Raw genomic sequence first — 26,405 nt, 5'->3', positions numbered from 1 at the left:
ACCGCTCTTCTTGACCTTCTGACATTCTATTTCCTCCCCTTTTCTGCAGCCTCTACTCTCATTGCATGCCTTTCTGTTTATGGCCTCACCTTATACCTTAGAAATAAAGTACTCAGCACTGTTTTTCTATCTTTTGCTTTGTGCTTCTCTTACCTATCTCAGTTTGAACCTTCCCTCTGATAACAATGCTTCCTGTTAATCTGGGGACAATCCCATTATAATACCTAGGACCAATGTCTGAGTACAGCCTCATGCAAGTTGCATCTCCACTAAGTTTCCCTTGGACCCATGAGTAGGATAGATAGTCTAGAATAAAACCAGTATCATGTGATGTCATTGAAAGAAAACAAAGTTTCAAGGAAGATAGTCACTTGGGAAGGAGCTCCCTAATGCCTAAAAAATAAAGTCTCAAATTCTTAGCCTAGTCTTAATGATTATGCCCCATTCAACCTTTCCAGGCTTAGTTACTCCCATTTCCCTACAAGATACTACACTGGAAACTAGACTACTTGCTCTTTACTAGGTATCCTCCATGTGCAAAGGCCTCTATACTTTTGCTCATGCTGGCAACAAAGACAGCTGGGTCTCCTGTTAAATTTTAGTGTGAATGTGATTGAGCTTGGCACAAATTCAGCAATAAGTAACAGATACTTTAGAAATAAGGGAATCTCAGGTAACAATATGAGTCAGCGCCATAATACTCCTCAAGGTATTCTAAGCGATCATAAAGGGTCATTTTACTCAAGGATGATTGGGGAAAATAGAGTTAGGCTGAGATTAGATCTATTTATTCGGTCAAACAACTTCTCTATTAAAAATGGGTGGTCAGTGGCTTGTATGGCTTGTTTGGTATATAAATTGTCTCACTAAAGCTGTTACCACAAAAAAAAACAAAAAACAAAAAACAAATAAAACTAAACCAAAAAAATAAGTGGTAAATAGAATATCCAGGTACAAATTTTCAAAGACCAGCGATTCATTAAGGAGTGGGGTTCGATAATATTGTTTGGCCAGAAGATGTTGTCCCTCCAAGATCAGGTTTTCAAGAAAAGCAAGAGATGACCCAGAGGCCTCCGAGTTGATGCTTAAATGTTCCCGGATGACTGGCTACTGTTAGATACTTGGCTTCCTGCTGACCTTAGCAAGGGCATCACTGACAACATCGAGATCATGCTGCAGCTCATTCATGGCACTGGTTATGCTCTTGGTGTCTTTCAGGATCTGAATACTCCGTGTATATGGATTATACTTCACTCCAAATGGACGCTTAATTGTTTTGGTAAATTCTCTATTTAAGAAAACAAATAGAAGACAATCAATTTCTAGGGAGTGAATGATGAAAACCAAACAACAGAATCTATTTCACATACTAGGCAAAAGACAAATTTTTGTTAGATATGCATGCAACCAATCTGACCTACTTCTCTACACTGCATTTGCAGAGGCCCCCTGGAATCCCACACAAGTGGGAAACCTAAAGTAGTTATAACTATTTTATAACTATTTTCTAAAGTAGTCATAAATCCCTGGTATCACTAGGGAAAGATCCCTTACATGGATTTATTAATCATTTATTACTGTATACATCTCTTGACTAGAGTAAGGAGACCAATTATTGTAGTTTTATCAGTAGACATAAAACTGTTTCATTACAACACTTGACCACATAGTAACAGATCCCTCAGCCATGCCTTACATAACTATACCTACCCACACATGTAACCTGTGTGTTTATATAACACATACAGACACACACATACTCACGTACCCCAAAATAGACTAGGAATGGTCCTACCTCCTGCACATGTAGATTTTTTCTGCTTAGAATGTTTCCCTCTACGCTCCTTTCAAATGACCTAAATTCTGCCCTTTTTTCAAGCATTAAAGTTCTGCCTCCTTTATCAAACCACTGTTTGAACCTCCCATTTGGCACCTCCAAGAACAATCATGCCCAGGACTCCTAGGGATAAATATGCAGCTGAGGACAACTATACATGAGTAGCAGCTGAAATCCAACTGGCAATCCACCTGGTCTACACAGAGGGGATTCCCTTTTCTAATTTGCATAAAGTTGCCATTTATGCTAGAGGAATCCCTGCTAGTATTATTATTTGGTTTCGCGAATGGCCTAACTCCCCAACTAATGGTTTCTCTGAAAGATGAGAACTATGATTTCAACCCCTATCGATCCCCATCATCACAATGTGACCTCATGACCGCTTCCACTCAATGTTGTCTCATTGATTCTGCTTCGAAAGTCTTTTCCTTTCCTACTACTTCTGTCTTAGTTCAGGCATTTGTTTTCACCTGAAGTGTTCCAAGAATCTTCTAAAAAGTTTCTCTGCCTCCAATACCCTCCTTTCTTAACCACACACTTAGCTGATTAATAAAGCGTAGCTTTGATTACGTTGTACGTATCTCCTATATTTCTCAACATCCTGACCTTTTTTCTTGCTATCTCTCAGCCTAAAACTTAATATATCTAAATATTACCTATCCTTCAAGTCCTTTCTCAAATAACATCAAGAGTACCCTGTTCGTCCACCTGAAATGAATTGCTCTTGCATAAAATGCAGAACAATGTTTCATCTGTATCTCTCCAAGGCTCTTGTCACTTTCCATGCTGTTATATAGTAATTTGCATATCATTTATTTTCCCTATTCAACTACTAAACTTTGTGATTTGAAGAACTGGAAAGAAAACAATTTCTCAATGTATCTGATACATATTTGCAACTATGCAAAATCCTTATACACAACATACTGTAGATACTTGCTATGAAAGGAAGATGTGTTACAGACAGAAGGCTCCTTGTGGACTTCAAATTATCTAGCTGCTTACTTCTGTGACTTGTTACCATCATGGGGCTGATCTCTTGCTGAAGAAAATGAAGGCATGAAGAAGATATACTGTACCTCATCTTCTCCTTTGCATCTTCAAAGCTTTCAGATACAAAGTAGACATCCTGAAAAGTTGTGATTAGACATTCCTGTTTGCAGGTAATCTTGGGATCAAAGGGCTTTACTTTGGCATGTCCAGAAAGCGCATGCTAGAAGACAAAGAGTCAGTGAATCAAAGAATAATATCTATTTTCATACTGGCACACCTCTAAACATATTACTAATGCAATGGCCCCAATCTACAATTCCAAACTTGTTTTCCATAGCTCTATTCAACCCACAGTACACTCCAGCAAAAGAAATGGCTTGCTCTTCCCTGTAAATGCCCCCAAGATCCTCTCCATGGCTTTGTTCTTCCTCTCTTCTTTGTGTAAAAGTCACCCAAGGATCTTTACTTACTTATTCCTGTATTATGTCACTTACTTTCTACCCAGCACTAGTTATTCCTGTGTATGACTCGTATACCCACCATCAAGTGCTCCCTGAAAGCAAGATAGTACCTTGGATGGTGTTTCACACACATTCATTACTCAACAAACATGAGTTTATTTATTCATTGAATGAATAATAAATCTCAAAGAATTCCCTAGAAATTATAGAAGTTATTGCTAGTATATCAGAAATGGTGAGGAAACAGCAAGACTTTGTAAGCAAAGACTTTAAAACACTTCTTATTTAAAATATATTATATACACACCATTTCATATATATCAGAAATACATCAAAATATTTAATGTGTGTGTGTATTACTAATGCAATGGCCCAACCTACAATTCCAAACTTATTTTCCACAGCGCTATTCAACCCACAGTATACTCCAGCAAAAGAAGTAGCTTGCTGTTCCCCATAGATGCCCTTATAAAATTCTGATTTATATATGTGTGTGTATATATATACATACACACATTTGGATTATATTATATAATATATAATTGGGAAATAGAGAAAAATACATTCAGGTAATGATTAGTGACACCCCCAAGTATTTTCCATAGTAACCTCTTGTTCAAAACCAAAAACTATTTCAGGTTTTATCAATTGTATTAGGTGAATATGGTTATATACAAAGATTTGCAACTCTTACTTTGAGTTCACTGATAGAAGAAAGTAAGCCAGCACCAAAGACTCTTAGCTGTCCATCTTGTTTACACAGACCAAACTCCACAGTGAAAAAGTAGCACTGCAAAAAAAAATCAATATTATTCTCACACACTGAAGAATTCAATTTAAAACAAATTACAATTCTTAGTCACTGACCCAAATACCCTAGAATAAAGTCCAAAATCCCAGTCTAGTTCACAAGTCTTTCTACAATCTGGCCTCATCCTAAACCAGTACTTCTCAAGCTTCTGTTTTGATGACTTTTACATACTATTAAAAATTAGAGGACCCCAAAGCTTTTTTTGTGCATGTATGTATAGATTATCACTATATTAGCCATATTAAAAATTAAAACTGAGCGAAGAATGCTTGCTAATTAATTTTAAAATTTAATAAACTCATTTTATGGTAAAATAAATAATGTTTTAATAAAAATAACTATATTGTACAAAACAAAAAAGTAAGAAAAGTAGCATTGTTTTACAATGTTATAAATCTTTTTAATGTCTGGCCAGAGTACAGATGGAGTCTCGTGTCTGCTTCTGTATTTAACCTTTTGGGATATACTGTTTGAGTACATGAGTTATATCAGCTTCATGCAGTTACCTAGTTAGAAAAGCGTTGAATATTTTAATAGTCTTTTTGTATAGTTGTGGATATTCTTCTTTTACTCTGCATGAACACTCAACAAGTGGGTAGAGATTTTTAAAGTTCAACTGCAATGCGGGATCTGAATTATGTCAATGAACTGCCTGTTATATTAAAATCCACTGTGTGCTTTGAATGGATCTTTTATCTAGGCACAATTTTGACCTCAAGGACCCCATAAAAGAGTCTCAGGGACCCCAAGGGTCCCCAAACCACAGTTTTAGAAGCACTGTCCTATTTCACACTGCCTCCCCCATGCTTGGACACTCTGCTCCAGCTTCTCGCTGTTTCCCCAGACACATCAAGCACCTCCTTGTCTTCCCTTGTGCATCTCTTATCCTGAGATGCATTTCCTTCCTTGCTCAGCACATCACTCATTTTCCATCAGCTAATCCAGATGTCCTTCTCCCAGGAAAACTCCCCCAGGTTCTCTATGCTCCCAGAGCAAGCTGAACTTTGCTACAGGCTATCTCATTTGACGTAATTGTCTCCTCAAATAGTATGTAAGCTCCTTAAAGGTAGAAACCAGGCCTTACTCATCTTTGTATTTCCAGCAGTGCCTTGTACCTAGTACTCAAAAACGTTTTAGCATAATTTTAAGGAAACCTATCTTTTTTATTGGAAAATAAAAGATAGATAACATATTATTGTAATCTTGTTTTTCTCTACCTTTTTTAAAGCTCATGTCTCCTTTTGATAAACCTTAAAATTTTACATCTTTCTTTAATGTTATTTGAATTAAAGATTATGAACGAAAACAAATTTTCTTTTCCTTTCTTTTCTCTTCTTTTCTTTATCCTTTCCTCTCTTTTCCTCTTCTTTTTTTTTTTTTTTTTTTTTTTTTGAGACAGAGTCTCACTCTGTCCCCCTGGCTGGAGTGCAGTGGCGCAATCTCGGCTCACTGCAACCTCCAAGCAAAGACAAATTTTCTAATGGTCATTCTGAATACGTACTTTTAAACTACACAGATACTCATACACCCTACCCCAGGTGAAAATGACTGATCTATACAGTTAATTCCAGATTTATACCGTTGCCAGTTTTTGAACAGCCTCCTCTGAAGCGCCAAGAGAAGCCAAGCCAATTTCTTGGGAGAATTGGGCAAAACTAGGTTCAGCCAAAAGCGGGACATGACCTAAGAGTTCATGGCAGGTATCTCTGAAATAGAGGTACAAGTTTGTCATGCTGCAGTGCTTAACATAAGTGCATAATCAACCATTCAATCAAATCGCAATCCAATATTTTATTCTAATGATTGGGTGATATTACTTTGGTAATGGATCACAAAGGACACTAATCAAATAAAGAAACAATTTTGGTTCAAAACCTTGGCCACTCACAGACACACATATAAGTGCATATCAGGTATCTATGGACATCCACATGCCACCCCCACCTCCCAACCCTGCCACATACACACCCAAATCAGATCTCTGCTCAAATATCACCTTCTCAGCAAGGCCTTCCCTGATCACCCTTTTCAAAACAGCCACACACACACACACACACACACTCCCACACACCTACACCCTCCTCCATCCCCCTTTCTCGGCTTTATTTTTCTCCACGGGACTCATCACCATCCGATGCAACATTTGCATACATTTACTTGTTTGTTTATTATCTATATCCCCACTGGAATACAAGCTCTATGCAGGCAGAAATTTTTGTCTGATTTTTTCCAGTGTTACATTCCCTATGCTCAGAATAGCAGCTAGCACCTAATAGGTTGTCAATTAATAATCATAATGGCTATCACGTAATAGAGCATGGAATATGTATTTCATGCCAGGCGCCGTTCTAAATGCTTCACATGTGCTAATTTATTTAATCCTCACACACCAAAGAAAAAAAAACCCATAAGGCAGATGCCATTATTATAAATAACCATTTGATGAATTCATGGCTGAAATAGAAGTACTTACGGCTCTGGGGTATAGAAGGGATCTGAACTGTGTCTCACATATTGAGTGCAGTGAAAAACTCGAAAGGCTAAACCTGATAAGAAATCTCTTGGTGATAAGTAACCAGCCACAGGACGGATGGAAAAACCTGTACGCTCTGCAAAGCAAAGGAGAAAACAAAGAAAATCTTTACCAGAATAGACCCCTGACTGCAGCATTTTAGTTCTGCTAGTGGCACCAAATAACACTTTGATGGAGGACACGGAAACTAAAATTTATCATATGCATATTAAGGGCAACTAATTATTATTAAGCACTTGCTACGGCCAGGCCAGGCAATGAGTTAGACCTTTTACATATCACATCTCCTTTCATGTTTACAACATGAGTTAAGGATGTTTCTTCTTATTGTGACAACTATGAAATGGAGGCTCAGAGACTCAATAATGTGCCCAAGTCCACACATTAGTTGATAAAGATAGAATGACAACTCAGATCTCCTCATGCCATACAACACCTTGCTGTCTCCCTAAAGGGTTTATACTATCTCCTAGATAATCTTCTTTTTGTTAAAACTCATTAACAAGATATATTCATTTAAATCAGAGCCATTTTTGAAGCTGCGCCATTTTTAGCCAGTACCATCTCTTGTAAAGTAGTCCCTTTCTTTCATCTAAACGGGATAGTGCTCTTCCATCTCCCAACAGCCAAGACTGCATGCATACTGCAAAAGAGGCCTGCCACTAGGATTCAGTGGCTCGGGAGACCCCTGTAAGCCCTAATCTTGGCCTTCATTTCAAACCCTCACAACTCTGGTATTCCAGTTCCATCCAGCTGTGTTGTGTTTGGATGCTCCCATTCTGATGGGCAGACTGCACTGTCCAGTAAAAATTTCCGTAGTGATAGAAATGCTCCATATCTGTGTTGCCCAGTAAGGCAACTACTAGCCGCATGTAGCCACTGAGCATTTGAAATGTGGTTAGTGTGACTGAGGAACCAACCTCTTGATTTACATTTATTTTAGTTATTTAAATTTCAAAAAACCAAATGTGTTTAGTGTCTACCATATTTGATAGCGCAGGTATTCCCTTCCAACTTTTGCTTGAACTTTCTGTTAGTTTTGATTTCTCTTTGATATTTGACCTTGAAGCATTTTCAGCAACACATTCTGCAGCCAGCCCAGGCTCCAGACCCTAAGAGAACAGCTTTCAGTTTTGTGTGCATAACAAAACATTTCCTCCAAATCTCATGCAAATTTGATGTTACAATTTCTGTAGTGTATATTTGTCCATCTTTATAAGTCTATCAATGTTATGTGCATTGGTTCTCTATCATCCTTAATCACTATTTTTCAAAAGTTTAGTTTTTATGGAAACCAATTACATAATTTCTTCCCTTGTAGAAACTGTATTGCTCTTTCCTGTTTATTTCTTCTAGTTTTGTGTATAGTTGTTGAATACTGTTAAGGAGTTAAATAGATATGTAGATTTTTTAAGTCTATGTAAGAAACTCAAAGACAGCAATTTCAGACCATTATGGAAATAAACTAAATTCTTTTCAGTCACAGCATAACTTCTTTGTTTTTTCCACTATGGTAATCTGCTGAGATTATCTACTGAGATAAAAGGGAAAATTTATACTTCTTAAATACTGTAAACCCTTGGAGATAGATCACTGCTCCTTTTACTTCCTATACTAGCTAGAAAAACAGTAAAGAGGCCTGGACCAAACAAATATAAAGAACTAAAAGGAACAAAATTGTCCTTACCCTTTGTTTATGTCTCTACTAGCACCATCTTTTTTCTTGCTAAAATTATAAAATCTTAATGTGGGAAAGGTCTTTAACCTTCCCCAAGATGTTTGAATCTCCTCTACCAAATCCCTGGCAAATGGGTGTGAAGCTTTTGCACGAACACCCCCACGGATGAGGAACTAACCATCTCATAAGCCTGTTCTATTTTCAAATCACTCTTTAACAAGATATTCTCTATTCTGGGCCAAAAGCTTGAAGTTTCTATCCAACAGTCCTTTACTTTAGAGTTGCACAGTGATCCCTCCGTTATAAAGATCCTTCCAACTATTTAAAGAAAGCTATAACAGCCCCTAAATCTCTAGGTTAAACACCCTAAGAATTCTTCAAATTTTACTTTGTGATACAATTTCAAATCTCCTTATAATTCTGCTCACCTTCCTCTACCTTGGCTGCAGGTTATGATTATCCTTCAATGCGGTGCCCAATCCTGGATCCAATACACCAGGACAGAGTACGGGAAAATTCTGACCTCCCATATCACTACGCTTTATTACTCTATTAAAAATGCTGTCATTGTCGGGCGCGGTGGCTCACGCCTGTTATTCCAGCACTTTGGGAGGCTGAGGTAGGTGGATCACTTGAGGTCAGAAGTTCAAGACCAGCCTGGCCAACATGGCGAAACCCCATCCCTACTGAAAATACAAAAATTAGCCGGGTGTGATGGCAGGTGCCTGTAGTCCCAGCACTTTGGGAGGCCATGGCAGAAGAATCGCTTGAACCCAGGAGGCAGAGGCTGCAGTGAGCCAAGACGGCATCACTGTACTCCAGCCTGGGCAACAGAAAGAGAGACTCTGTCTCAAAAAAAAAAAAAAAAATGCTGTCATGATCAAAACAGAGTTCAGCAACCCCCTTACAAAAAATTAATTAGCTTATTACCTTTTAAAAAGTTTGAAACATCTTCCAATTGTGGGATATTATCCTCCCGATATCCACAATGTTTAGAAAGCAAAGGCAAGTTTTTGAGATACTCTCTGCAAGCATGGGTTGGGTAGAGTTTGTTGAGCTCTTGGAATACGGTTCCCCAGGTCTTAATCTCCTCTTCAGTGAATTCAATCTTCGGAATGGGGTCTCCACTAATGAGATAAAGGGAAGGAGTTGTTTTGAATTAGCATTTAATAAATAATGGCACTTATTTCACTTTCTACTTACCAAATGAACACAATTTATTCTATTCACTTATTTTATTATCTCAAAGTTGGCTACATTTTTTTAAATATACTTACTGTTTATAGTTCATAGCCAAGTCCGCAAAATACTTTCGACGTTTACGGTAGACATTGTCTTTGAAGCCCTGATAATTAAAGACATATTTTTAAATATCCACACTAAAAAAACTTGACAAATGATATTCGGGAAACATTTCATTATTACTAGAGCTATTACATTAAAGGGCTACATAATTGCTACTATGAGCAAGCATTATTTAGAGATTTATGATCATTTTTATTTTAAAGTCAATGTTACATGACAGCTTTATACTCCAGTAGCTACAAAGATAAAAGATATAATGGATACAAAGATAGTGTAGTGGCCACAAAGATAAAACAGTTTAAAGAATAAGGAAACCACCATCCCAGTTAAATATATGGCTCTTTTCCAAGGGTGAGGGTTTTTTTCCTTAATCATTTGACTATATCTTCAGTTATATTTACCCATAATAGTAATTAATAATAAAAAGTAATTAATATTTGAAATAGTGACTTAACTGAATCTAGTCTTAGATTTTATCACAAAATGCGAATATATTTGCCATTTGCAGAAATAATGATGATTTAAATAGCAGACAAAATAGTAACATTAGAATTTATACTCATGAAAAAATTTTTTTTTAGACAAAATGGCTGAGTGTGGTGGCTCACACCTGTAATCTCAACACTTTGGGAGACCTACAAGGGAGAATCACTTGAACCCAGGAGTTTGAGATCAGCCCGGCAACAAAGCAAGACTCTGTCTGTACAAAAAAAAATTAAATAACAATTGTAACTAGCCAGGTGTGGTGGTGTATCCCTGTTGTCCCAGCTCCTCAGGAAGCTGAGGCAGGAGGATGGCTTCAGCCCAGGAATTCTAGGCTGCAGCAAGATATGGTGGTGCCACTGCACCCTAGCCTGGGCAATAGAGGGAGGCTCTATCTTAAAAAAAAAAAAAAAAAAAAAAAAAAAAAAAAGACAAAATAAGAAATCAAGAATCAAAGCCCAGGAGAAAACAGCCAAAAATGCAAACAATGGGAAAGAAGGGGACACCTGAAAAGAGAGAATGAGACTCATCTCTTTAACACAGATCTATGAGAGAGCACAGATTTACTATGATTTGTGCTAAAATCTGGAAAAACAAATATGAACAAAGCAGCCTGGGGCTTAAAGGAGTTTACATGAACCTGTTATTGTAAAATGATACAGTAAGTGTCTCATCATATTGCACAGATATGTACAGAACGGCACGCACACTTAAAACGATTGTGTGGTTCAGGGAAGGATTCCCAGTGATTACTCTCGACTCGAGCTAAGACACAAAAGAGGAGTGGAAATAGCACAGTGATTAAAACAAACAAACAAACACACAAACAAACCCAGCATGTTGTGCCTAAGAAAATACAAGCAACCCCATGTTGCTCAAACTTGGAGAGTAAGGCAGAGCATGTTGAAACTAGTTGGGGTCTGCAAATTAAAGGTCCATTAAGGAGCTTGGAGTTTAGCCTTGGGTAATGGGAACCCACTGGTGTTTTTTTAATAACAACTTTATTGAGGTATAATTCACATACCATAAAATAACCATTCAGTGGTTTTTAGATATCCACAGAGTTAAACAACCATCTCCACCATCTAATTTCAGAAAGATTTTGTCCCCCCCAAAAAAAACCATGCTCATTAGCAATCACTCTCCAACTCCACCCCAACCCTCCCCAGCTCCTGGCAACCGGTAATCCACTGTCTGTTTCTATGTATTTTTCTGTTCTGGACATTTCATATAAATGGAATCATACAATATGGGACCTTTTGTGACTAACTTCTTTCATTTACCATAATGTTTTCAAGGTTCATCTATGTTGCAGCACATACCAGTGTTCCATCTCTTTTAACGGCCAATGATATTTGCTTATATAAATATACCATACTTCATCTATTTATCAGTTAATGGACATTTGGGTTGTTTCCACTTTTTTGCTATTATGAATAATGCTGCTACAATCATTTGTGTATATGTTTTTGTATGGACATATATTTTCAATTCTTTTAAGTATGTACCTAGGAGCCATTGGTGATTTTTAAGAGAGAAGATGAATAATAGTCATATTGAGGTTTTAGATCATTCTAATGAGGATAAGAAGGAGGTGTTTGAAGATGACAAGGCTAGAGGAAGGAAGACCAGTTAAGGGATGTGGTAGTAGGGATGAATAAAGAACACATTTAAGAAATACCTAGGAGGTGAAAATCAGCAGGACTTGGTAGATCAGTAAAACTGATGTACTCACCTTTCCATAAACATGCCCCAGATTTTCTTGCCTCTGAACCTTTGCGCATACTGTTCCCTCCTGAATTGTTCTTCCTTTCCATCTCTTATCTGCTGAAATCTTTTAAGGCCCAGTTGAAATGTTGCCTTTCTCTGATCTCTTCAGCTAGAAGTGTTTGCTCTCTTATGTACATTTTGAGGCAATATTTTCATGAAGCAAAATTTTCACCTAGCATGCTTTTTATATTTTATCTTGTGTGTGTTTGTTTATATATGTGTGCTTTAGCTTTTCAACTAGACTACATGCTCCCTTCTGGCAAGTACTGCAATTAATTGCAATAGTTACTCAATAAGATTATAGAATAATTGGATACATCATCTGATGGCTGTCTAAGGTAGTATACAAAGGTCACATTCACACAGCTAACACGTGAGAGAAGCTACATTAAAGCCCTGGTCTGTTCAACTTCACAATCGCACTCTCTTCTCTCCTCCCCTCCCAGAAATGCTCTAGATTTACTAATTCTCCAACTCTTGCCTGTACTGTACAATTTTCTCAGGACACAACTTCCTAGTTCATCAACTGCCTAATAAACCAATCATGCTGGGCAGTGTGGGTGGCAAGTCTTTCTCTGGCTTGCTTTTACTTATCTCCCTGTCCAATAACCCATGCCCATTTAAATAAAAACTGCAGACGCTATCTTCATTTTAGTATAACCTTTTGAATAGCTCTTAATAATAGGAATGCTGGGCATGGGACAGATATTTTGGAACAAATGAAGCTCTATGTTTTTCAGGCAGTTAGTCTCAATTCCACCAATATAGAGGTCTACTAACACTTGTTGAAATCTTGATTAAAACAATATCTCATTTAGTCTAGAAAAAACACTTTCTCTAAAAACATTGCCCTTAATTTTTAGTTTGCTTTAAATTGTTTTTATAAATGTATTTATTAAAAATACTTACAGGGTGCTAGCTTATGCCTGTTATCCCAGCACTTTGGGAGACCGAGGCGGGTGGAACACCTGAGGTCGGGAGCTTGAGACCAGCCTGGCCAACATGGTGAAACCCCGTCTCTACTAAAAATACAAAAATTAGCTGGGTGTGGTGGTGGGCACCTGTAATCCCAGTACTTGGGAGGCTGAGGCAGGAGAATCACTCGAACCCAAGAGGCAGAGGTTGCAGTAAGCCTAGATCGTGCCACTGCACTCCAGCCTGGGCAACAGAGCAAGACTTGTTCTTAAAAAAGAAAGAAAATACTTACAGGATGGTCTGCATCTAGTTCAGATCCATACATCAGAACTCTGTTGGCACAACAGTCCAGGTCAGAAATCTTCTTTGGAAACCAAGGAACAGTTTCCATACCTGAAAATTAAAAAAAAAAAAAAAAAAAAAAAAAGAAGCACTAAAAGTTGAAGAGACAATCTTAAGACAATAAAGAAGAGAAAATTAAATTCAGTTGGATGAGAGTTTTAATTTAAGGTTGTACATCAAGGCAAGATTTGTACGAGTTAAGTAAATTGCCCTATTTCTAAAAAGTAAAATTTATTCAAAATTTCTGAACTTTAATTTTTTTTTGAGTCTTCAGGTTGATGTTCTAAGTTTTGGAGAAATACTGTACTTTAGAAACAAACTAAAAGTTTTAAAAATGCTTAAGCTACATATTTAGTTATTCTACAAAAGCAGAAAAAGGATGCACAACTTTATTTACAGACCAAGGTACAAACTTAATAAAAACTTCATTTATTTTTGCCAGTGGAAAAGATCTTAGAAATCATTTGTCTTTGCCACCTTGATCTTCTCACCATTCCTCAGACACACAAGCCCTCATAAGACCATGGGGTTTTATAAATGCTACTCTTCTGTCTGGAGTAGCTATTCCACTCCCATTGCCTGCCCCACCCTGCCCTTCTGTTTTCCTGAGAATATCCTTCACATCCTTCAAGACCCAAATCTAATGAGATCTTCTCATTCCGCAAAGCCTTCCCTGACCCTGTAGACAGAGCTAATTATCTGTTCCCTCGGTTCCTGTGACTTTATGTCTCTCTCTAAAGGCTTTTACTACGTTTTATTATAATGTACCTGTTTATTGTCTGTCTTACATGAAAGACTGGAAACAACTGTAGGGTGGAGACTATATCTTTTGTATCCCTATTTCTTAGCAGAAATATCTGTCACAAGGCTGATGTATCAACTGAACTATTTAGTCATCTATACACCTTGCATTTTACAGATGAGGTAATCAAATTCCAGAGAGGTAATTTACCCTAGGTAATGCACTCCTCTTGGAAGACAGAGGACTAGAACTCAGCTCTTCTTGCCCCAGTGTATTGCTCTTTCTAACATATCCAGGAGTGATATTCAAGGGATTTAACAACAAATACAACAGGAGCAGTAATCGCTCAAAAGAGACATCAGCAGAGTCCTAGGCTTCTGCTCTGCAAGGTGTTAACCCTTTAGTTGTTAATGATGGGTGTGGGACTTCCTGGTGGGGGGCCGGTATCTGGAGCAACAGAGGCTTCAGGCACGGTGAAGAGCCCTCAAGGGACTTGGGGAAGTAGCTCTCTGCCAGCCAGAAGTGGAGATATATCAGTATTTTAATAATTATATAGCTGTACGAACGCATAGCAGATGAATAGCAGTCCTGATTACACCTTAAATATTGTGGACAGAATCTGAAGAGATTATTTTAGATTGAGTACCATATATAAAATGTACCTAAACTATCCATTTGTCTTTTGCCTCGAGTGAACTTCAAGGATTTTTTCACCAGTAGAGATCTTAACCTTTATCTTTGCTACCTGAGTATCTGAAACTTTAGGAGGCTTTATTGCTTTCTCATTTGCTTTCGGAAGGAATGCTGTACATCAGTTGTTCCTGACCTTTTTGGCACCAGGAAGTGGTTTTGTGGAAGACAATTTTTCCAAGAATGGGGAGGCGGGAGATGGTTTCATCAGGCATTGGAGTCTCATAAGAAACACACAACCTAGATCCCTCGCACACGCAGTTCACAATAGGGTTCACGCTCCTAGACAGAGCTCAGGCGGTAAGGCTCGCTGGACCTGCTGCCCACTGCAGCTGTGCAGCCTGGTTCCTAACAGGCCATGGACGAGTCCCCTGCTATACGTATTGTGTGTCACTTCATAGTTGTCAGCAACTGTCAACATTTGCAACAAATTTAAATATTCATTTACTATCCGCTAGATGCCAAGTCTTATGAGACTTACTAAGTGCTCAGGGATTGTGAATTAGAGGTTTTTCAGATCAAGAAATGTTGATGCTTTGGAATGAGAGATAATCAATCCCTGATTATGCCAAATTGTGTTGTCTTTCTTCTTTCTTTCTTTCTTTCTGCCTGCCTTCCTGCCTTCTTTCTTTCTTTCCTTTCTTTTTTTTTTTTTTTTTGACAGGGTCTTGCTCTGTCACCCAAACTGGAGTGCAGTGGCATGATCTCAGCTCGGCTCTACAGCCTCAACCTCCTGGGCTCAGGTGATCCTCCCACCTCAGCCTCCAGAGTAGCTGGAACCATAGGTGCATGCCACCACACCTGGCTAATTTTTGTATTTTTTGCAGAGACTGGGTCTCTCCATGTTGCCCAGGCTGGTCTTGAACTCCTGGACTCAAGTGAGTCTGCCTTGGCTTCCCAAAGTGCAGGGATTACAGGCATGAGCCAGCACACCCAGCTGTTTCTTATACTCAAGATTTTCTTTTTCATTTCTCTTACACTAGATCAAATGTTGCTTTATAATTTTTCTTTGGTATCTTGAGCAACTATATTTCGTGTTCCCTTCACTACCAGACTATAAGCAACTTGGAGAGATTGTGTTTTATTATTTTCATGTTTTCAAGATAAATATAAGATTGAACACACATTAGGTGTTTCATCTTCTAAGTAGTATTTTCACATTTCGAACTTACCATCTTCCTTCACAGTAAAATTATCTGGTGGATTCACAGAGAGAACACTGGTATGAGACTTTAGCAGATGAAAAATATCATTCAATTGTTCTCTGTTGATGTCACAGTCAACAAAAATCTCAAATTCTGAGTTTCTTCTTTTTGATTTTCGGGATTCAATATGTAACAGATTCACATGCTTCTCCTGTGTAAAGCACAGGGTAAAGATTTCATGTAACTGCCTCAAATGTTAACAGTCTTTGAGCAGGCTGCTTTCATTACCACCAAAAATCAGATTCAGACTTCTCAGAACAGCCAAAGGGGAAAAGGCTGTTTTTAGTGCTGCCAACAACAAAATAATTCCTTCTTAAAAATTATGTACCGGTCAGAAAAGTTTTCAAAATTCATCCCACCCTCCAGAAACCAATAAAATAACACACACTACAGGCCCTTCAGATTGTCAGAATTAATCAGAATTCAAATTAAAATATTATTAAGTTTCCTGGCTAAGAGGAATCTTTTGAAAATTCTCATAAATAAAAGCTAGTTTTCAAAAAGTGATACCAATGTTAGTCCTAGAGAAAGAAGAGTTTCACTTTCAAAAATTCATTTAATAAAATTAGATGAACAGCTTGAGCACAGAGTATTTAATACCCCAAATCTCTTAAGCTACAGTCTTAGTAACAGCTGAACCAGATCTCCTCTTCTGACCTCTTCCAAGTCAGCCTAAGATGGGGGTGCTGTGTGTAGAAGTGTGGGAGGAGGGTATGTTCTCTTTCCAATTTGGGTGGCTTAGGAAGAGTGCTGGGGACATGATAATGAAACATGAGAACCAATCACCCAATAGTTTTTTCATCTAAAAAAATGAGAAGGTTAGAGCAGATAATCTCCAATACTAACCAGTGCATCCTAAAATAACTTAATGAACACCCATGCAACTAGGTGAGAGCTGCGAAGAATATAAAGGAAAGACATAAAGGTATTTACATTCTAGTTGGCTAACATATGGAAGATTAAGAAAATAAAGTAAAGAGTGTTCAGATGCAGATGCTCAGCAAAGGGAAAAGCATTACGACTTAAGAGAGAGTAGAAAGTTTCATGGAGCAGGCAGAAACTTAAATGAATCTTAAAGAATAGATAGAATAGGTCAGGCATGGTGGCTCACACCTGTAATTCCAACACTTTGGGAGGCCAAGGTGGAAAAATCACTTAAGCCCAGGAGTTCAAGAGCAGCCTGGACCATGTAGCAAGACCTCGTCTCTACAAAAAAATAATAAATTAGCCAGGTGTAGTGGCGCACACCAGAAGTCCCAGCTACTTGGGATACTGAGGTGGGAGGGTCACTTAAGCCCAGGAGGTTAATGCTACAGTGAGCTGTGATTGTGCCACTGCACTCTAGCCTGGGTGACAGAGTGAGACCCTTTCTAAAAAAAAAAAAAAAAAATCAGGGAACGTGAGCTAACAAGAAAGAGGAGTGAGTGATAGGAGATGTTAGGAAATTAGAATAGGCAGGGTTTATCTGGGAACATAGAATTTATCACAGAATCAATACAAGTCAGTTATAAAATATACTGGGATTGATCAGGTGTAGAGAAGAGTTTCATTTCATCTCTTTCTTATAAATTTTTACATTAATAATGCATTTGTAAATATTTTCTAAATGATGACTTGAATAAATATAAATCCAAACTATGTTTTTGGAGGACAAAAAAAAAGATACAAAAATGTCAATTATTCCTAAATTTAAATCTCAATGGAATTTGGTGAGGAAATGTAATAAATAATTTCAAAGTTCATCTGGAAGAAAAACACAGTCTGGAAAATTCAGATAAAGTAGAAGTAGTACGTGAAACATTCCCTATCCGTCATTTCAATTACAGAAACAGAGGCACAGAGAGGTTAAGCAGTTCGGCCAGAAGCACACAGGAGACAAGTGTCAGAGCCAGAATTCAAATCTAGGCTGTCCAGGTCCACAGTCCATGCGCTTAAACATTATGCTGTAATCCTGTTGCACAAGAAAGGAAGAGTCACAAAGGTGGATACTATGGCTCTTCTTCAAACAATATTTACATAATCTTAATAATAAAAACATTAAAGACTGACAGAGCCAAAAACCGGGACACAAATGCATTGGGAAGACGAGTGGAAAGGAAGTTGAAGAGGCCATCGGAAGGGGAGTTGTGTCAAGAAACCTAAATTTTTGCTTTATTGTTGAAAATCAATAGATAATTACCTATAATTTTAGAAATCAAGAAGTAGAAGCAGAATAAGCATATAATTTATAAGTGTGGAAGTAAATATTAGAAAAATAGTCTAAAGAGTTGAAAAAGGTTGCCTCCACAAGGTGGGGGATAAGTAAAATGGATGGAGACACACCCGGAGAACACCATGTAGCAGTTAGAAGAATGAATGAGATGTTCACACAACAGCGTGCACAGGTCTTAAGAACACAGTGCTGGATGGGAAAAAGAATCTTTACAGCACAATATGATTATATAAATTACGAATATATGCACACACAAAAACTACATATTCTAAAGTGCAGATAAAAGTAATTCAATGTACATATGAGAGCAGTTCTCTATCAGAAGAGAGAAATGGAGATAGAACTGAAGAATGAAATAAAACAGGAAGAGGTTGCACAAATCAACAATGATAGTGTACACGTGATTTAATGAGTGTGATTAACTCAAGCTTCTGCACATAAGGTTGCAAAAAAATTAAATGGAACTTAAGAATGAAGAGAGATGGAGCAAAAGACTGCTTTTAAAAAAATATGTTTTATAGTATGGGTTGAGTTGTTCTTAAGCTATGCACAATTATTTTTTGATTAAAAATTAAATTTAAAAAGTTGATGGAAGAAGACACACAGGTATTTTATTTAAAGACTCAAAAGTAATCAATAGAATAGCTAAAAGTAATAATACAATTATCAGATTTGGAAGGACTGGGAGAGGGAAGGGAGGGAGGTGGTATCAGTATCATTGTTCATAATAAAAAGTAAATGAATATAGTGTGAAGTTGATAACTCGAAAAGACATATAAGAGCAATGTTTAGGTTTCATAAACTCACCACCAAAAAAACTAAAGGCCAGAAATAGCTAAAAGAGGTTGCCTCTAAGGAGTGGGACTGAGAATATGGTATGTGTTAGGTAAGAAAACTGATGCTTCTCATTACAAGCTCTTCTAGACTATCTATATTTCAGATTTTTAATTCTTTGAAATATTCTTTGCAAACAGCTATATAATAGTATGCCATATGATTATTAACATAGCTAACATCTATTGGTCACTTACTTTGTACTGTACCATCCTAAGCACTTTAGAGATATTAACTGTACTAATGCTCACAATGACCCTATGATGTAGGTAGAGTTCTCATTTTATGGACATAAATCCTGAAGTGTGGAGAGATTAATCAATTTGCCCACGATCACCCAGGTAATAAGTGACAGAGCAAGGATTTGAATTCAGGTGGTCTGTCTCTGGAGACCAGAGCTTAACCACAGTGGTGTTTCGCTAGCACAATTCAACATCCCCTATATTAGGACAAGTGGATTATTTATAATTTTTAGTTCCTATAAACAATACATCTTTGTGTGTCCCTGAGCCCTTAAACTCAGTTAGGTCCCCCAAGTTCAACGCTGTCACAATATGTGGTACTTCTGTTTCATGTCACTTTACACATAGTAATTATTCACTTATAGCAGTTGTTTGTTTAGTGTTGCCTTTCCCACTAGATTATATACTCTGTGAGAACAGGCACTGTGTTTACTTCGTCCAGCTCCACATCCTTAGTGTCTGGTGTGGTACCCGACACATAGTAAGGACTCAATAAATATTCATGTTCTGCTTGACTGATCCATATTTTTAAGACAGATTTACGAAATTAGAATTATGGGTCAAAAGTATGAACATTTTAAGGCTCATAATACGTATTACCAGATAGTTTCCCTACATGGTACACAAATTTACCCTCGTGCCAAAGGTGCATTGGAGGGTAATGCACCTCCAATGCAATGAAGCTCTGACAGTAGGGGACAGTGTCATTATAGAATCTTTGCTACATGAAAATAATATCATTAAATATACTATGACTATCATTAAATCTCAAGTATATAATTTAAAATGTCTGATTAAATACCAATAAAATTGTAATGCTTCATTAAAATTAAAATTTGCTTCTCTAAAATCTATGAAGTGAATTTTTTCTCCCCCATTTCCCAAAGTAGCTATTTGTATCTCCTCTTCTGTAAATTGTTTGTATCCCTTGTTAGAATTCAGCACTATTTTAGAAATGTAAGTTCTTAACAAATGTTTGTACTCCACCTCTGAAGAATTTGCAATAATTTATATATATTTATATATGTAAATTATATATAAATATAGAATTTATATATATAACATACATAAATATAGAGAGAGAGAGAGAGAGAAAAAAAAATCTCACTCTGATACCCAGGCTAGAGTGCAGTGGTGTGATCATAGCTCACTCACTGTAACCTTGGACTCCTGGACTCAAGCAGTTCTCCCACCTCAGCCTCCCAGGCAGCTGGAACTACAGGTGTCCACTACCTCACCCAGCTAAATTTGTTTTTGTTTTTTTCTTTAAGAGATGGGGTCTTGCTATGTTGCTCTGTATTTTAAATATAGTTTTAGAGATTCATTTCTAGAAGAATTTTGTGCAAAACTATGGAAAATGCTTACCTGAAATATTTTCAGGGCTTTTATAAGTCCTCCAACTTCATTCTTTAAGGAAAAAATGAGACTTGCTCTTCCCCTTTCTAAGGAATGGTCTTTGTTCTCCTTATTGTCTTCAATCATGATGAATTTGGAGTAATTCTCTAAAACTAAAGTATGAAAACAAAGACAAAGGGCTAAAAAAGAAGGTGCACAATGCAGACAATATTTGATAACTAAGGGCTAATTTACTTCTAGAAGCTTCAGTTTCTTAATCTTTTATAAAACCTAGATATGCAGATAAGCTTTGCAAGAATCTAGTGAGACCAAAATAAGATGAAACTTCGCCTGACACCTGCCTAGAACAGAACAGGCACACAATACATGTTAGTAGTTCCCTTTCATGTTTTTCTAAACCAATCCCTCTTTCAGGGCATGACTCAAGCCTGCTGGCTTCTTGTAGTCTTCCCAACTATTGTAGCCTGACCTAGTCAGGAAGGCCTACCTCCTCCCCGCCCTGTCCACAATCTTAGCACTTCATTATACCAGGTCTCAAATGGTTTCCCCAAATGTTTTATTTGAACATATCTCACCTTCTGACAAGGCAGCAAGCTCCTCCAGAGTGGGGACAAGGCTTTCTATTTATTTTGTAAACTAAAGGCCTGGCCAGCTCTAGACATATGTGCACTAGATGGATAACTGCTAGCCAGGAGAATTCTAGCTGTGCTTCTCAGAAGATGAACCAGATATCTACTTTGGTATCTTCTCAACCACTTATTTACACTGCAAAACAGTGAAAGAAAATATGTGGAATGTGAAGTCAGATATATCTAATTATTGGCCTCATGTTTATCAGTGTATGACCTCGGGCATGCTACTTAACCTTTCTAATATAAAACTAAGTTACCAAACAGCTACCGGAACTCATAACATACAAAATTCCCACTTGTTTTAAAACACCATAACGTGGCGTGCTATTCTGAGATTTTCCTCACGGAAGAAACTAGGATACTTCAGGTACCAAGAAGAGTTAGAGACACATAATTCAAAATTTAACCAACATTTATGAATTCACTGGGTTCAAGTTTCTAAAACTACCAAGATTTTTAAATTATGCCAAATTAGTCTCTAGAATTAAAACAATTTCTACTTTGAACGCTATAAAACTAAATGGTCAGTTAAACTGAATAATTATGTGAATTTTTCTGTGATTCAAACAATTACTAATGGTAAAATGAATAAAATTTCAACCCAAGCACATTCACATGTGTAAAGCACCACAGTCAAAGTTAGGGCAGTAAAAATTTTAAAACAAGACAATTTGCCTCCAAAGAATTCACACGCTTGTTTATGGGGAAGGAGAAAATGGAAGATAGACTTCTCAATAAGTACAAAGAAGCAGAAGAGAAGGGACACTGAGATCCCAGCCATGATACCCAAGGAGTACACTCAACCACCCCTCACCTTCCCACCTCCCCACCCCTTTGATCAATATCCCATGTGCTTCTAAAGATGACTGAATACAGCTTCAAGCCCATCCATGAGTCTCTGCTGAGAAAGGATTTACGGATGAGAAGCAAAAGATCTTATGAGATTTTCCACTTCGAAGGAAGTGACCATTTCTCAAGGTAAACTTAAGTATAAACAGAAAATACCAAATTGGTGACTCTGGGGCTAAAAATTCAGGGATGGTCTCAGGTAAGCATTCTCAAAATGCTTTTAGGGATATGAAAACCTTCAGAAATGTTTGTTACCCATTCAATTACCACTCAAAGATTGACTTTTCTTATTAAACACAGAGTATGGGTGACGTTGTCCTATAGTGTGCAAATGTAAACAATAAGAGAGATGCAAAATAATATAACAAATTGCTAGTAGTAAATCATTCTGCAAATCCATCTAGGCAAGTTATAATCTTTATGGGTATCAATCTCTTTATTTGCAAACTTAGAGGGAGGATAATCAACACCACTCTCATGATTATAAGGAGGATTAAATATATATAAACTTATTGTTATGAGAATTAAATAGTTATAATTTATATAAACCTCTTGGAACAGTTGCTAGCCTACACTAAGTACTCAATAAGTATTATCTCAAATAATGGGGAATATGTCCCAAATTTTCCAGTCTTCAAAAAAAGAGAAAATGTTAAAGTAATGAAATAGACATTCTAAACACCTCTGGCTAAAAATTTTTCTTGCCCTAGGAATTAGGCATTTTACAAGATGATTAACATATTTCTTATAATAGCAGGCATGTGGAAAAGTTGCTTTATGATATAAAATGTCAGTATTGTTTTGTATCAAGGTGATTTCAGTTTCATTAATTTATTATAAAATCCCTAAAGTGTATTAAATTCCAAATCTCAAGCAAATAATTCAGCAGTTTTTTTGCAAACAAATAAAGACCCCAAAGTAAAATGTACTGAGTTAGCCTGTATTTACTGAGTCCTCGTATTTCCTGATACCGTCACCATGACATGCAGAAGGAAGAGGATTCTGCAAATATAAGCTACTTCCTGGCCAACCACTAGCTTCATCATGTACATCAGCTTTAAGAACTGGGAGCAAGGATCAGAGAACAGTAAAGAAAAGTTGCCACTGATTTTTTCCAGTCAGTGGTAACACCAGCAGAATTCTAGATCTTCGATAATTTGTCTTTCAACAATCTCTTGGAGCTTGGAATAAAACTCTTCTTATAAAACTATATGAGGCCAGCCACAGTAGCTCATGCCTGTAATCCCAGCACATTGGAAAGCCAAAGCGGGTGGATCACTTGAGGTCAGGAGTTGAAGACCAGCCTGGCCAACATGGTGAAAACCTGTCTCTACTAAAAATACAAAAAGTAGCCTGGCATGATGACACATGCCTGTAATCCCAGCTACTTGGGAGACTGAGGCACGAAAATAGTTTGAACCCAGGAGGCAGAGGTTGCAGGGAGCCAAGATCGTGCCACTGCACTCTGGCTGGACAACAGAGTGAGACTCCATGTCAAAACAAACAAACAGACAAACAACAACAACAAAAAAAACTACTATGAAGAGTCTGGGCAACATAGTGAGATGCTGTATGAACAACAATAACAAAAAACAATTGTTTAAGTTAGCCGGGCATAGTGGCTTTTACCTGCAGTCCCGGCTACTAGGGAGGGAGGCTGAGGCAGGAGGCTTACTTGAGCTCAGGAGTTCTAGGCTGCAGTGATCCATGATCGTGCCACTGCAGTCCAGCCTGGGTGACAGAGTAAAACCCCGTCTCTTAAAAAAAAAAAAAAAGAATGAGGATTTCCTTCAATTTTCAAAACTGGCCCCTAAGCTCTCCTGGAAGTTGCTATTGTGAGAAGGTACTAACAGTCATGGCTCCATCCCTTTAGGGTTCATAATTATTTTCTTTACCTGATTCTTGAATGGATCAAGTTTTGCGCCAATATCTCCTTAGAGGGTGTGGGGAGAGGAGGGTGAAGGATACATTAATTGAAATTTATGATATGCAAGGCATTTATATTATTTTGATTTATTTAAAGACATACATTATTATATTAAGATGTGAGTGGCTCACACCTGTAATCCCAGCACTTTAGGAGGCTGAGGTGGGCAAATCACGAGGTCAAGAGATTGAGACCATCCTGGCCAATGTGGTGAAACCCGGTCTCTACTAACAATACAAAAATTAGCTTGGTGTGGTGGCACACACCTGTAGTCTCAGCTACTCGGGTGGCTGAGGCAGGAGAATTGCTTGAACCTGGGAGGTGGAGGTTGCAGTGAGCAGAGATCGTGCCACTGCACTCCAGCCTGGGTGACAGAGCAAGATTGCATCTCAAAAAAAAAAAAAAGATGTGGAAACCCTCCTCCTTGTTTAAGTCATGGTAAAAATGAAGGTTCTGAAAAGGAACTTTTGCTAAGAAACTAGAAGAAAATTCTCACCTTCTTTTTTGTTCCTCCCAACCCCAAAATAATCTTATAGGACACAGATCTTTGATGGTTACTCAAACTTCGCCATAACTTTGCTTGGTTGACAGAGCTTATGAGGAATCAGTTATTTTTTCCTCCATTCAATTAACCCCAAACCCCTTTCAGAACCTCAATATTTTGCCTTGTTACTTTTTCCTTTCCCCCTTCAACCCACCTGCCCCCTCCTACTCTTTCAGGGAAAAAAACCCACAATACTAACCTGGTAAGATAAAATAGGTCACACTTGTTTGAATCGGCGTCTCATCAATACATAAGCATTTTATTTTATTTTATTTTATTTTATTTTATTTTATTTTATTTTATTTTTTTGAGACGGAGTCTTGCTCTGTCCCCCAGGCTGGAGTGCAGTGGCCAGATCTCGGCTCACTGCAAGCTCCGCCTCCTGGGTTCACGCCATTCTCCTGCCTCAGCCTCCCGAGTAGCTGGGACTACAGGCGCCCGCCACCGCGCCCGGCTAGTTTTTTTTTTTTTTTTTTTTTTTTTTTTTTTTGTATTTTTTAGTAGAGACGGGGTTTCACCGTGTTAGCCAGGATGGTCTCGATCTCCTGACCTCGTGATCCGCCCATCTCGGCCTCCCAAAGTGCTGGCATTACAGGCTTGAGCCACTGTGCCCGGCCAGCATCTTATTTTTAAAGCAACACTCTAACCAGCTAATACCAACTGGTACCCCTTTCTCATGAAAGGCAGAGAGTCATTCCCCTACTGCGTCTCCTGCCCTGACTAAGGATGCACTGCTGTGCAGGACCCACCATTGCAAATAAGGAAAAAATACCGAGAAGACCCTCAGAAGATCAACAGACACAACCCTTGGTAAAGTAGATGTCAAGGCGCACACAATGACCAACTCTTTTCTCCCCTTAGTTTAATCAGTAAAACAAGTGTAATTTATATTTACCTGATCTAGGATGCACAAAGCATTACTGAATTAGTCTTTTGAAAGCGTGGATATTGTTTGAAGACAAAACTAAAAACAGCAAGGAGGATTCTTTCAGAGGGAGGGAATGCTCTAAAGAGTCTTGATTTTCTTTTCTAAATAAGGGGTGGGAATGAGGATGAAAGTGGAGATGAAATACAAAAGAAAACACTACCCATGAAAAGCAGTATTCTAGGAAATAAAGGTACTAGTAGAGAAAATGGAAATAGAAGACACATCCTTATCTGGAGATAATCTAATAATACATGCACAGATGGACCTCCCTGATAACATATGTAAACCACAGATTATAACTTTTCAGAAACATTGATATTAGAATTCCAACCACCCCCCCCCCTTCTTTAAACTTTTCCTGGATTAGCAGTGTGGGACATCAATGAAGAGTTCATTTTAAACCTCTGAAAATCAAACGCCAAAGGAGAGGCTGAGTTTACCTGGACTCTTAACTGACTCTGAACCGCAAGGACCTAGTCCTCTTTGTCAACTGCGACCTTGCAACAAGCTCTTAGTAGTCTGTTGGGATGGTGGTGACGATGGTAAGTGCGATGCCGAGCTTTGCATCTGAGACTCCCTCTTCTTCGGGGGCCTGTTTAAGGGAGGCTTCCCTTCATGGGGGGAGAAGAAAAAAGAGATATTGCCCTTTGATGGAGAGGAAGGGAAGGAAGAAAAATCTTTCTCTTTCTGCCAACATAGAAGAGTCACACAGCCTTGGGTTGGACTCTGAACCCGTTTCCTCATCTGGGGACTCAAGAAATATCTACCTGCGTTTGTTGTGAAGGTGAAATCTGATGATGGGTAGAGTCTGTTCCTGGCACACAGGAGGCCCTCAAAAAGTGTCTTCTCCCCAAAGAGCGTAGGAGGAAAGAAGAGTAAGCGTCTACAGAGGTACAACTCCGACCTCCCAAATCTGACTCCGTAAGACCACCAATTTGCCTCCCGGGAGGGTGACTGCCCAGCCCCGCGCCTGCCGAGTGCCGCCAAAGCCTCGACGGCGGTCCCCGGCGCCCGCTGGAAGGACCGCCTCACTCACCTGGGGCGCCGCTAGCTGCGAGCTGGCTCTGCCCCCGGCCCAGAGCTGCCGGCTTCTTATAGAAGCGGGCGTCGGAGCAG

At 38.2% G+C, this 26,405-nt stretch overlaps 1 protein-coding gene across 1 annotated transcript; it reads right to left on the bottom strand.

Moving 5' to 3' along the window:
* Nucleotides 1-769: 769 nt before the first annotated feature.
* Nucleotides 770-26,405, bottom strand: TPH1 (tryptophan hydroxylase 1). The gene is made up of 12 exons (XM_015114697.3): nucleotides 26,326-26,405; nucleotides 25,730-25,900; nucleotides 20,419-20,561; nucleotides 15,733-15,916; nucleotides 13,079-13,179; nucleotides 9,591-9,658; nucleotides 9,244-9,440; nucleotides 6,576-6,711; nucleotides 5,682-5,808; nucleotides 3,986-4,081; nucleotides 2,917-3,050; nucleotides 770-1,288 (listed from the first exon to the last, which is right to left on the bottom strand). The coding sequence occupies exons 3-12, from the start codon at nucleotides 20,533-20,535 to the stop codon at nucleotides 1,114-1,116; spliced, it is 1,335 nt and encodes a 444-aa protein (XP_014970183.1). The 5' UTR covers nucleotides 20,536-20,561; nucleotides 25,730-25,900; nucleotides 26,326-26,405; the 3' UTR covers nucleotides 770-1,113.

The sequence above is a fragment of the Macaca mulatta genome, chromosome 14 (genome assembly GCF_049350105.2).
Source record: "Macaca mulatta isolate MMU2019108-1 chromosome 14, T2T-MMU8v2.0, whole genome shotgun sequence".
Taxonomy (NCBI): Eukaryota; Metazoa; Chordata; class Mammalia; order Primates; family Cercopithecidae; genus Macaca; species Macaca mulatta.
This window is presented reverse-complemented; position numbering and strand designations above follow the sequence as displayed.

Coding starts and splice junctions, on each gene's coding strand:
- TPH1 (XM_015114697.3), bottom strand. CDS start 20,535: ATGATTGAAGACAATAAGGAGAACAAAGACCATTCCTTAGAAAGGGGA. Junction 15,917..20,418: donor AAGCCCTGAAAATATTTCAG/GTAAGCATTTTC, acceptor TGCTTTACACAG/GAGAAGCATGTGAATCTGTT. Junction 9,659..13,078: donor AACTAGATGCAGACCATCCT/GTAAGTATTTTC, acceptor TTTAATTATCAG/GGCTTCAAAGACAATGTCTA.